At 42.9% G+C, this 13,757-nt stretch overlaps 1 protein-coding gene across 1 annotated transcript; it reads left to right on the forward strand.

Annotated features, from left to right (window-relative positions):
• Positions 1-4,055: 4,055 nt before the first annotated feature.
• Positions 4,056-12,928, forward strand: GPR132 (G protein-coupled receptor 132). Its single transcript, XM_057376598.1, has 2 exons — positions 4,056-4,206; positions 11,104-12,928. Exon 2 carries the CDS (start codon positions 11,131-11,133, stop codon positions 12,235-12,237), a length of 1,107 nt encoding a protein of 368 aa, XP_057232581.1. The 5' UTR covers positions 4,056-4,206; positions 11,104-11,130; the 3' UTR covers positions 12,238-12,928.
• Positions 12,929-13,757: the final 829 nt, after the last annotated feature.

Genomic DNA, 13,757 nt, shown 5'->3' on the forward strand with positions numbered 1-13,757 from the left:
TGCTCACTTCACAAGTGAACCTTCAAAAAGTACCTTCCTAGTACCAAGGAGGGTGTGGAAACTGAGYTTGGAAAATGAGGCTGTAAATTCATGGTTTAAGTGAAAGCAAACTGCTGAACACAGAACAAAATCCCAGGTGTCTATCGGAAGATCAATTTATAGAAGATCTATTTATACTGAAAAAAAAATTGTGCCAGAGCTCAAAAGCCAGAGTTTTCAAGGACAATTTCCAGTAGATGTCTCTGTTTTCTCTTCTGTCTTTATGATGCAGTAGGAGGATCTGAAAAACTGGTAGGAAAGGAGGGGGAAAAACTTGGACTTTTTCTCCCTGGTATGAAAACATACCCAGAAATCTCAAGAAAGACCATACTTCCTTTTTCAGACTGTATCAGGGAATTTATCTGAGAAAAAGTGAAGCAAATTATCTCAAAATACATAATAAAATCCACTAAATCTTTCACTTTAATTGRAGGTTCCTACCTTCACCAGGCACTTTCCTTTCTTCAAACCATTAAGTTGCTTRTAACAATACATTTGTTGAACACTTTGAGTGAAGTGTTCAAAAAATGTGCTGTTTTTGGAACTTAGGGACATGGCTTGGTGGTAAAGCTGRTGRCTRTGGGKGAACAGTTGGGCTGGATGATCTTGRAGGTCTTTTCCAACMTAAGTGATTSMRTTCTRTGATTCCAGCAGAGACTGGAAAGGGTCTTTCACACCCACCAGCACCTTCCAAGACTCAGAGGAGATGCCTCAAAAAAGGCATCAGAGGTAACCATCCAAATGCAGGAGATGGTTCCATGGCCAGGCCACTGCAGAGCGCCATCATCATCCATCTCACCCCCACATATGAGCCTCAGTTTCCCCACCGGAGGTCAGTGACACAAAGGAAGTGAACTGCAAGAAGGAACAAATGACTGCAAAGTAGAGCCTGCCCAGCTCTGTGAGCTCCYCCACTGAGGCTGTGGACCAGTCAGGTGGACCACAAAAACCTGGCAAAGGCTCACAAAAATCAGTTGTGCACAGAGGTCGTGCCTGATGGCCATAGAGAGAGAGCTGCTGCTGCGAGGAGCTGTGCATCCCACTGCTGGCTGAGGCTCACAACGAGAGGGTTCACCCCACAGGAAGTCACAGAGACCTCTCAAGTCTTCTTGCAAAAGAGGCTTTTGGAAAAATCTGAGCAACAGTGTGCAGGGYTGACAACTCCACCCTCTGTGATTCCTCCAGCGAAGAGCTGAAGTTCAGATCAGTGGCTCAGGGACTGGTTTGCTCTAAGATAAGAGCTGGCATGCCCAGGATGATTCCAGATGTATGCATCAGGGAATTCCCAGAGGAGAAATACCCCAAGGTGATACAAATTGCCCATTTTGATAAATAGACACATCTTTTTGAACCAAAGGACTCATAATCCTGAGTGTCCATGTGTGATTACAGACCCCCACAACACACCATGCTCAGGAGAAAACCCAGGACATGAAGTCTGAAATGAAATGTGACAGCCTGTTTTGTTGTCCCCTTGCCTTTTTCCTCCCCCTCCTCCTCTGTTCCATTTCCTTTTCCTGTGTGCTTACATGGCGGTCCCTGTACATGTAAATCAGTAAATCAAACCATTCACAGAGCATTCTTTTCTATGTTATCTCTGTTCTGCAATACATTTCCTGCTTTCCTGTCTGCGGCATTTCTCTAAGGTGCCCCAGGGTCACCCACAGGCGCCTGTGACATCCTCCCCTAGCAGGGTGCCAGCTTCCTAAAGCCACCCACCTCTGGGGGGTGGGGGCAGCCCTAAAGATGGACTGCAGGGATCTTTGCCATGGAGAGCTGGCAGACAGGGTCCATGAGCACAGCAGGAGGAGCTCATGCAATGTAAACACCAAAGCACTTTGAAACTCTGCTGGGTGCAGCCTGGCTGCAGAACAAACTGATGGATGCTAAGGGGAATGCAACAATAGCATTTGCACTTAGGGTAGTGTTTGAGCGGGATTTGGTTTATCTGCTCCCCAGGTTTGTCCAAGGCCCTTCTGTGCATGTCAGTTCCTTGTCCTTCGGCCACTCTACTCCATCAGGATTTTGAATGGATGAATTTTATTACTTTGTTTCCCTGGCTGACAGTTTTTATATAAACCTGAGATTTAATATCCAAAAATATAAGAGCTCTGCAGTAGCACAAAGCTCTGGGTAGCTGTGTTAGCTATTTTCACAAGATGCAAAAACAGCTTGAACTTCTCTCTGAATCTGTGAAGGTTAAACCGATCTCAGGCGTTGGCCCAGCACTGCTGCATTGAGTTTGTAAAACAATCTCTAAATTAGTATTCTTTGAACCGCACCCTCTTCCTCCCAATGCACAACTGTAACCTTTCCACCCCTGTGGGTGTTAAGAGATTCTCAGAATAAGGAGAGAATTTCAYAAGAAGAAAAGCGCCAGACAGATCTGTCACAAGGCTGCACGTGCGGCGTGAGCAGCTGAGCTGAGCCAGCGCTGCAGCGTGGCAGATACTGATGGGTGACTCCTAACTCACTATATTCATGTTTCCAGTTTTCATTCCAACAGCTGGAGCTGAACAAAAGGACAAAGTGGATGGGCTGGGATGTCTGGGGACATGCAGGTTTAGAGATGGAGTTCAAAGCGTGGAGGAAAATCCACTGAGCTGCAGCAGCACGCTCGCTGTGTCAGCTTCAACCATGCCACTGGCACAGGGGACCCCAAAGGAGCTGTTAGAACCCACCCAAGGAGCCCAAGGTACAGACTGGCACCTCTCCACTCTGACCATACACAGGACAAAGCTCTTGTTGCCCCAGTGGTGTCAAAGGTCTCTCAGAAGCTCTGTGTGACAGCCAGCTGTGCTCTGCCATGAGCTCCTGACAGGGACCATATTAATCCCAGTGCATGGAGGGGTAGGACTGTCAAAATTGATAGAGCTTTTCTCTTCAGAGTGAGAGASCTTTTCTTGATGAGGCCATGATCAGTCACATATTCAGCTCARCAGATTTCTACCCCTGAGGCACACAGCACATCACTGCACCAGTGAAAAAGGAGAACAGCCAAATTTCTACACACCATTCACAAAACCAGAGAAACTTAAAGCAAAAGGGCTTTCCAATACAGATGGGAGATGCAAAAATTAATGAAGCCTGACTGAGCAGAAGGAATCTGACTGTGTCATCCCACCCATCACATGCTGGAAAACCAGTGAATCAAAAACCTTAGCAACTGACAGCCCCACATTTTCCATTTCCAGCAGCAGGAGTGGGGTCCTGTAAGAACCTCATTGCAAGTGGAATTGGTAGAAGTTGATGGAGAAGCTGCCTGAAAACTTAATAAATCCAGTTATAACTGATTTTCACTGAGTGACACGTATCATCTGCAAAAACACGTGGATCAGGTCTCACAAACAAGGTCTGGGCTGGCAACACAACACTGGGATCTTCTTCCTCCTTCATATAAAGCCTCAACTAGGACACTTAATAAAGATCATATGCTCCTTCTTATCAATGCCCTTTGCTATTAAGGAACTCCTGCAACTGAATTCTTCTTGGAGGTGCTCAAACCAACACCGAATTTTCTTCAGCATTCTCAGCCTTTTCTATCCCAGCTGGCACCAGAATAGGCTCTCCCTCCTATCACCACTCCCTTTATTGGGCTCTAATATTGTTTGCCATCTATTTCAATACCCAGCCAATTCACACATATTCAGGTGAGTTCATKTGTTGCCTCCACTGTAGAAACACAGGATAAGCATCTCCCTCAGGCATCCTGTCCCTGAGGAGCCCCAGGGCTTGGGGAAGGCCATSGGTCCCTTGTCCCTCCCTTGGGGCACATTTGCACGGTGAATAAGGTGCACGCCCAGAACGGGAGCCCAAACATTGTCTGGCAGTCACAAAAGCAACCTTCCACCCSTGTACAAGTGACAGATTTGACAACAAACACTTTCCCTTTTATGGCTGCTTTTCCTCCAAGGTGTTTCTGCAGAAAAGCTTCTGCTTTTCAGTGCACACCCAGCTGAAAGTGCCACACTGGGCGAGCCTGACKAAGTTGTGGTCAGAACTTTTCGCAGACAGCACTTACAACTGCATGTGGCACCTCAGCCACTTCCTGCAGCTCTGCCAGAGCAGCCTGTGAGCACAGCACGAGCTGAAGCATTCCATCATCTCCTCTGAGAAAACCAGGGAAAAAAATTAAAAAAAAAAAAAAAAAAAAGAAAGACAAGAAAGGTAAGTGCTCCATCTCTGATTCAAAGCATCGCTTCCATAGAGCAGCATTTTCTTTTGTTCTGTTTTGGTCTCTGTTTCTCCATGCCGTGTGCTTGTGCTCAAGAAATGCAGATTGTGTTGATGTTTCACCAYAGTCTAAATCTCCATGTGATTGATGCAGTTGCTGGGTCTGTATTAATTAATTGCAGTGGACGAAGTCCTTCCTACCTTAATTCATGAAGTCTACTTTATGAATTCTTTCTCCTATAGAATACGAATTCTCTTAGAAATCAACTTTAGTTCCAGTCAGGAATAGATGATGATTAGGATAGAAGGAATTTGGCAGAATACAGGTTGCTGTGAGGATAGAAGGATTTTGGCAGAATACAGGTTGCTGTGAGGTTATCTTTAGCTATTACAGCAGTGCATGAGCCATGAATACAGAATTATAATAGAAATATGAATGCTGGGTTTCTTTTGAGGAGAATTCACACCCACCCTTTCCTCTCATCCTCACTCTGCTGGAAAAGCAAGGCAGGCATTAATTGTCAAGTTAACCTGCTGGTCTATAGTGACTAATTGGATACACCACATTCCTTCTTTTACTCCATATTTTATTCACACAGCACTGTTGATCTCTGGCACTCAGGAATGTGGAGACCGAGTTAAAATTAACTTTTTTTTTGGTTGTATATTTTGGGAGTTGAGGACTTTGCCAAAGACCAAAGAGGATCTGGGTTCCTGTCCTTCTCATAATCCTATTTAGATCTGCTTCAGCCTCTTAACCAGCATCTCTTTAACTTCCAGTAACTTCAYTGTGGGTGTAGAGAAGTGTAGGGGGAAAACAACAACAACAAAAATAAAACAAAACCACTTATTCTGCTTATTAATGAGTAATGGGCAAGACTGATTTTCTTCTGAGAAGTTATCCACCACTCTGTGCACAGGACATTACATTTGAAGAAATCATAGAGCTTGAATTGAGCACCCTGTCTGTACAGACTTCTGCCTGAAACTGAATATGGCTCTTTCAGGTTTCAGCATCTGCCGCCTCTTGGGAGACACTGATCTCACAGCCTCACCATGATCACACAAATAATGTTGCTGTCAAGTGTCASGACACTTTGGGAAATATCTAGTAACTGGGATTTTTACATCAATAACTTCCAGGGCAGACCCTAAGTGTGCCAGCAAAGAATGAGATGCTCATTGTGGTGGGTACATAAAGAGSCAGAAGAGATCAGAGACGAGGATTCAGACAAAACACCACAGATTTAGCAGAAGTGAGTGGGCTCACAGAGACGTCAGAGATGTGTGTACATGCAAAGAGGAATCTTTGAGCATCACAGCTTTTGTTGGTATCTAAAGTCTTGAGGGGAAAGCCCTGCTACTGGCGTGAGCTACAGAAGGTCACCTAGATGTCAAAAAGGACAATGGAGGTTCTCCAATTAGAGAGCAAATCTTAGGATAAAAAGGAACAAAGAAATTCTGTTTCATAGCAAATGGAGAAGGAGGAAATATTGGTGTCTGAGTTCAGAGCACTGTTAAATACCATTTATTGGTGTTCTGTTAAAAATAGGATTGCTCAAGTAAAGAAGGCTGTGGCAATGCTTTGCAGATCCACTTCTAAACAAAAGTAAAACAATTTTGAGAGGAAGCTAGCTAGACTTGTCAGCGACAGCCACTATGTCAGTGAGCCCAAGTCTGACAGATCATGAAGTTATTTTGGACAACCCTTTGCTCTGTATTTCCCCAGCAACATCTTTAGCATTGATGTTCCAACCACAGCAGTGCAGCTCCCACGTCACAGCAGTTTCTGTGCAGACCCACAAGGGCCACGCAAGACCCCCATTGGGGAGAGTTAATCTGCTGTCACAGGTCAAAACTCAACTCTATCTTTGCATTTTCCTGCGCCTGGCAAAGAGAAGCCATCCTATCCATGCTCACTCTTTGCAGCACAGTTAAACTATGCTCTGACTGGGGAATTTCAAAGGGATGAAAGAGACAAAGACAATGTGGGGATGCAGAAGGAGCCTGTGATCCCTGTGACTGTAATGATGGCAGTGAAAGTGTCAGTGCAGGAAGAGGGGAAGATTATGAATTTGGGAGTTTGATCAGATGTGTTTGGTTATGGATAAATATTCTCTGCAAGTATCACTACCTGGACACTGGCCCTCGAGCCAGCATCCGCTGACTTCAGGAACCTGAGCAACAGAAGAGTTGTAAATGATCCACCATTTGTGACTCTCCTGGGACAGCAGCAGTTTGAAAACCCCACAGGCTTGGGACAGAGGGAGGAAAAGCAGCAGCAGGATGGTGAAAGGCAGGGATGAACGTGGCAGAATGGAGACCACATACAGGGAAAGACAGACCCAGGGGATCACAGGCTGCAGGAAGTGACCAGGGCAGYAACTCTGGGCAGGGCTCAGCAGTGACAGACCACACTGGTCAGACAAAATCCTTGACGACTAATAAAACAAAACATGGGAAACAAACAGAGCCACTGGCCAGCCACCATCCACAGCCACTTTAGACAAACAAAGCCGCTTACCCAAGGTAGAATRACTGAATGGCCATTAAAACTCACACCAACTCTGCTACAACCCTGCCCTGTTCTCGTGTGGCAGCTCTTGGGGGAGCACAGAGGTTCTGACTAAGGGATGTCACAAGCCATAGGCCTGGCCATGCCATTGCCAGGCTGATCACCTTGCCTGCCCGGGAGGTGATGAGATCCCACCCTCACAGGTCTGCAAATGATGCTCCTCCTAGCAGGAACAAGTCTGTCTCTTGGCCATGGGGTGGCTGTGGTTGTCCTCTGCTTGCTCAGGACTTGGAGACCTTTCTTAGTGACTTGCATTGGTCCAGGTGTCACACAAGGCCACCTCCTGGCATTCACTGAAGGGTGAGAAATCTCCAGCAACTCCAAGTGAAGAGTTGCCACCCCAGAGATGACTTTGAGTCACAGTAGTTTGGGCTGGACATAGCTCTAGACTGGGCCTTYCTGCAGCTCTTAGTGTGTTTCTAACTGCAGGTGCCAAAGGATTGGYAGGAGTCTGTTTGAAGGCCTGCAGGCCATGAATAAGGAGGAAAATATCCATAAAAACCTGTTGGGGAAATCCTAAAGTCTACAGGATAACAGAGCACTCTTTTTCAAGGGGTACACCCATGGGTTTGGACATGGGTCTCGGTGCTTCTTTGTTTGCTACTTGAAGTCAGATTTTCCTGGCAATGAGATACCCTCAGCTCTAACAGTGTACCAGCACAGCCAAAGCTCCTCATCTTGTTAAAACAGCCTGGTCCCCGATATTCCAGCCTGTTCTCCAACATCCCAGACTGCTTTTTCAGGAGTCCAGAGCAGTATCCATCCACTTGTAAGCTCTTAGTGCTAAATCTGCCATCACTTGGCTGTGCTTCAGCATCCATGAGCACGCTGGTGCAGGAGAGAGAGGAATGGGAATCACAGCTCTCATCCATTTCTAAAACTTTTTAGTTCCAGAACGAGCCAGCAAGAAAGTTTGGTCAGTTGGGTTTCCAAATGATCCACTTAATTAACAGAAGCCATATACAGTCAGCCCCTGCTGCCAAGACTACCAATTAAACTGCAATAGCTTTAGGGAGTCATTGAGTGCCTGATGGTTTTGGGAGTGAAGAACAGGTTGTGAAGCAGAGCCACACTCAGCTGTTCACTGTCACTGCCACTGTTCCARCACCTACACTTTCCTCAGCCTTTTGTCTCGACAGGCTTTATAGTTTAGCCTCAAATTTATGGGAATTTTTCCTGATGCCTCTCCTCCATGGAGCCACTCCTCTGGCTCTGGGATATTTTCCACACAAGCTGGAAGGTACCAGAGAATAAATCTGCCCTGCAACAGCTGAACTCTGATGTTCTCAGGGAGGACAGGGAAACTTTGCTAGGTCCAAAGTCCCCAAATCATGACTCACAGCCTTTGAATCATGAGACTGGAGAAAAAAGTCCCCTTGTACGGGAAGACTTTGGGGTCTACTTTTCACCCGTAAACTTCCCATACTTACAACATTTGACATTTAAGCATTTTACCCACTTTTAWAAATGTTGAATAACGTGGTTTTAAAGCCAGTATCAGAGTGTTTTGTTAACACATTTCTCCCCCACCCACCAGAYATTCTTCTCTCCTGTGCAGTCCCTCCCCAGGTAGGGTAACCTGGCACTACGACACCCAGTTAGGGAAGGATCCCTTTTTTAAACTGGCTCCCTTGTCAAACCTGATTTAGGAGGGTTCCCCTTACTAAAACCACAGCTGCTCATTTTAGCAAAATAGCACATTTAATACTACTGTGAGAAGAGAAGTGCATGTGTGGATTTATGCAAAAACCTGCACATTAAAAAATCTTACTGATTTTTATCATTGAGAGTTCACATCTRTGAACAGTATTATCATGAGGTAAATCAAGTATCTTTCCCACATCAGAAAAAATTGCTGTGTTCCCCTCCTGAGAGGCAATTAATTAATAATTTCTCTCTTCTACATAATACCTTCTTTAGTTTTATTTATCTTWATTTTAGTATCTTTATAAGACTGCTTATATCTCCACTATATCTCATATCTGCAGTACAGAATTAACTATTAAAGCTGTGTAACCCCAAGGTCTTGCTGCTTTCAGCCTACAAATGCCCCTTAACTTGTTTGAACCAGCACTAGTCAAGAGAGGGCTTACCTGCTTCACCAGTGAAAGAAAGACATTTTAAAATAGAGTTGTGCTCAGGTTGGATTCCCAGGATAGCTTTAAAACACTTTTTCTCTAACCATAGTTTAGAAACTATATAGTGTCAGGATTATATATTCATATATTATCTTCAAATTTGAAATTATATTGCTTAAAAATACATGGGTTTATGTTCAAATTTCAAGTTATATAGCTTCAAATTCCACTCTGTTGTGTGTGTCAATAGAAATGATCGGTCTGATGGGTGACCAAGTGGAGCTGCGGCTGTTTCTCATTTTTATGATAAGATTTGCTTATAGAAGTGACTTTACCTACTAATTTGTTTATTAATAATGGAAAAAAATATAGCAGTTCACTGATTTGCTGGGCCAATGGGCCATGACCTATTTCTAATCAAAGGCACCATAAACATTTTTCCTACTTTCAAGAACAGCAGAGCAAACAATCCACAGCAATTTCTTACATTCCTGTCAAGTTAAGAGACACAAAAGTTTATTAGTTGAGAATTTRCAGTCAGGCAGGGTAAGTTCTGCATGAGAAGGAGAAGCCTGGGCTCAGACGTCGGAGGAGTGACATTGCTGGTGGCGAGCACTGTGGGCGGCACAAATGTCACACCAGGGAACTGATGTCTTTCGGTATTACATTTATGTGTCCACCTGACATCCCGCAGCACCCTGGTGTCAAATAGTCCCAGCACCACATTCTGCTCAGGAAAGCACACAAAATCCCTCAGAAAAAAACTCAGGTCCTCTTTCACTGATTTATGCTTTAAGACACGCAGGTTGTTTTCCTCTGCAGTTATTGGGGACAGGAAGAAAAGCGTGAATGAAAAGATTAGTTTTAATTTTAACTATCATAGAGATTATTTAAAATAATTCTTAATATCCATATAAAAGCCWCAAAACTTTGAGCTGTAACAATAATCCTTGGCATAGATGGATGATCAGAAAAATATTAAAAAAKAAAAGAATATATTCATTAATGTGCTTTGCTCATATAATTGTACTCATATTATGGATTTCACTGTGTCTTTTTTCTCTTCTGTCTCTCTGTATCCCAGGTGAATTAATTTCACCCAATCTCTGTTCAACTATTGTGCCTTTTTTCACTTGTCCTTCTCTTCCTGGTAGCCATATCTGTAATTTTCTTTTACTTTCCCTAATAGKGGTTATTTTTGTCACTCCAGCTTCTCCTTTGGAAGTTCAGTTTCACATGAGCTGTTCAAAGACAAACTTAAAAAAAACAGGCAAAGTAAAGCCTTTTGCTTTCCCGCTTGTTTTCACTTCCCTTTTCTTAGACTTCAGCATTGCTGAAAAGACTTTKTTTTTTCAGAAAAGATTACACACACAACATTTAGGCACAAATGAGCAGCAGGAGCCACTCCATTTTAGGAGTAAGAAATGTAATTATCTATTTGTCTAACAGTGTGRGCACAACACCAGAATATTAGAAATGGAAGAGTGTAAATACAGAGCAGGCATGCAGCAAATCTGAGCAGATTACCTCATCTTCGAGTGATTTGTGCACCTCTGCCCAAGCCAGAGGCAGTATCTCTGTCCTGGAAGATGAGATATTTTGCACATCTTGAAGGTGAGAAACATGCACACGGTAATTGTGGTTTGTCACGTGCAGTGACTCCCACAGAGCGAGAAGCCTCAGAATGCTGATGAAAATACATTGAGCTGTTGATGCAAGACACAGCCAGAGCCTGCTGTAACACCCAGGCATGGTTGGTGAGATCTAGAATATCAGGATAGGCCACAGAAAAATGAAAACAGTACTTTGGAGAGGCTTTGCTCAACTCAAAACTACAGGGCAGCAAACAAAACTCATTGGAGCAGTTTGTATCTGACAAATTCATTCCTGGATATTGCTCATCTTTGCCATCAATGCTACATTTGATTCTTTATAAAAGCTTGAAAATTGCAGGGTGATAAATCTCTTGAGTTCTGGTGTTCAGACCAAAACTGATCATCACAAATATTAGCAGAAAATGGTGTATAGTTTTTTCAGCCGAGTAATTATTATTGGTTTTCATTTGAATTACAATTTGATGCTTAGACATCCCTCTGTCTGAGGGGGCACCTCTCAAACATTCCCCCATCCCACTTGCTCCCCTGACATGTCAAGTTGGCACCARTGGGACCATAACTTTTACTGACACATTTTTAAGTGATGCAATGCTAACTTTCCACCTTGTCTTCTGATTCTCAGGAAACACCAGCTGGGAAAAAAAAAAAAATGGAAGATTGTGGTGTCACAAATGGCACAATTAACTCCACTTGCCTAGGAATTCCCTACRAAGTGAGCCAGACCCCTCTGGTTGCTGTTTACAGCATTGTTTTTGCTATAGGCCTTCCAGCAAACTTCTTAACTTCTCTGCTTGCATTTGTACAAATCCAAAGGAAAAACGTAGTTGCTGTCTACATTTTCAGTTTATCATTGTGCGACCTGATGTATTTAAGTACCTTGCCTTTATGGATTACCTACGTGCAAAACAAGCACAAATGGACCATGGGTGAAACTGCTTGCAGAATAACAGGATTCATCTTCTTCTGCAATATCTACATCAGCATTCTGCTTTTGTGCTGCATCTCTGTGGATCGTTATGTGGCCCTGGTGTWTTCTCTGGAATCAAGGGGGAGAAGAGGACAGAAAAAGGCTGCCATAATAGTCTGCTTTCTCTTTGCTGCGGTCGCAGTAATCCACACTCCTGTATTTATCAAAGATGAGAAAGAATATACAAATGTTCCAACCTGCTTTGAGACAGTGCCCCTCGACATAAAATTGGCTTCTTACAGCATTGTTAGATTCCTATTTGGATTTGTCATACCCTTCATAATCCTCGTTTTTACAAACTACAGAATTTTCCAAACTACAAAAAGAAGCAGCAGCTTGACCCGTTGCCAAAAAAACAAAGTGAAGTATGTGGCTATTGCCATTATTGTTATTTTCTTGGTCTGTTTTGCTCCATACCATGTTGTGCTCCTCATAAGAGCCATATACTTCATGTTTCATCAGAACTGCCCATGTCCATTTGAAAAGGGGATATATTCAATTTCTACAGTGTTTCTGTGTTTAGGCACYGCAAACGCTGTTGCCGATCCAATCATCTACGTGCTGATCAGTGAAAACGTCAGAAAAGACAGTTACAGGAGCCTGAAAAGGTGGAGACAGAACTCATCCAAGCTAAATTCATCCAGTAATCACAAGACTGACAGCAGAAAATTGGAAACACCAAAGGAATCAGAGGAAGGGGGCCAAAGAMATGACAACAAAGAAATAACAGATTCATCTGACATTCAGAAGGCCTGTGTTAGTGGCAGAGACCAGCAAGGTGACAGCTAGCTGGTAGCAGCTGTAACAAATAAGAAATTCCCAATGCCAGCTGCAGAACACAAGTCTTTACACACTGACATCATCTTGCATGTCCTGCATGGAYCAGCAGCTCCTTGAGGACGTGGTGGGAGCAATAATTCACATTTCTGTTTGTCTCATACAATAAACTTTGCCCACCAGTATCACTGGTGAAAATACTGCTTTGCTAAGGATGTATGGAACAAACTAAATAATTTACTTTGACTCAAATTGAGACCTAAAAAGCTTATTTTTTGGACTCTTTTTCTCACATGAAATAAAACCAGTTTTATCTTCTGAGATAAAAAAAAATCTTCTAAAATTTTAAAAAGCACTGCTGAGGAGAGCAAGGCTCTATTGTTACGGTTCTTATGGTTGAAAAGTTTGCTTCTTGGGAAGGTACATGTTCTGATTCTCAGTACTCTGCTGTTAACATTTGTGGTTAACCAGTGGAAAATATTAAAAAGGAGTACATCTTTCAGCAAGAAGCTTGAACAATTTCCTCATACTTCAGTGTGTGACTTTAGCTGCATTGCCCATTCCAGGAGAATCAGAGAGCAAAACAACRGCCTGGTAACACAGACCAACAGTACTGCTGCTGCATTAGTCAAGATCCTGCACTGCCCTGAAATAATTAAAATGTAAAGTTCTAATGCTTGAAAGTTTACAGTTAGTAAATTTTACTTGCAAGTCTAGATTGTACTGAAATATGTAGAAAATGTGTACATTTCCAGGTGGAGTCAGGGACTGCTTTTATGCCATCTCCAAACGTTTGTTGAACTCGTGGGTTTTTTCTGACTAAGCTAACACTTCCCTTTTGGTATGATCCCACTTTTACTGTGTRGGAGTCTGTAGAAGATATGGATAGGCTCACAGATAGGAGGGATGGCAATCTGGAGAGCACAGTCCTTCCTCCCACAGCTGGGAACTCCCTCGGACACGCTGGAGGCACATACAGGAGGCCACATTGGGGCAAATTTCATTGTTGCTGCTGCTGCTTTTATTATGAATAACTTATTGATGGGAGTTCCTTGTGCCTTCAAACAAGAATTTAAAGAGTAAGAATGATACAAGTCTGGCAATGTTTATCTAAGCAACTTCATATTTGCATGTGGTTCAACAGAGATCATGAATAATCTGAGTATGAGTCTGTAGAGTGTTTCACAGCATCATTCCATTTCATTTTTACTGTTATATTCCTGTGATACATTGAAATTGTTATTGATGTTCACATTTCTGCATTGAATTAGTATTAACCAGCCTTAATGTAAATACAATACTTTTTAATATCTTAAAATCGCCATAGATACTTCTRTATATTATGCTTTATTCTTATGTATTCTTGTGCTTTTGGAAAGAACCATTATGCCAAAGTTATATATTCTCAATTTATATATATTTATTACATATTTTATTTTTTTAATTATTTAATGAATCCTCTGGAATTTATCTGTGAAATGGTTTTGTCCTCAAAAGTAGTCCACATAATACTAAATTGGAGGTTGTTTCTT

The sequence above is a fragment of the Malurus melanocephalus genome, unplaced genomic scaffold, assembly GCF_030028575.1.
Source record: "Malurus melanocephalus ecotype Western Australia unplaced genomic scaffold, MMel_1.1 scaffold_283, whole genome shotgun sequence".
Lineage (NCBI taxonomy): Eukaryota > Metazoa > Chordata > Aves > Passeriformes > Maluridae > Malurus > Malurus melanocephalus.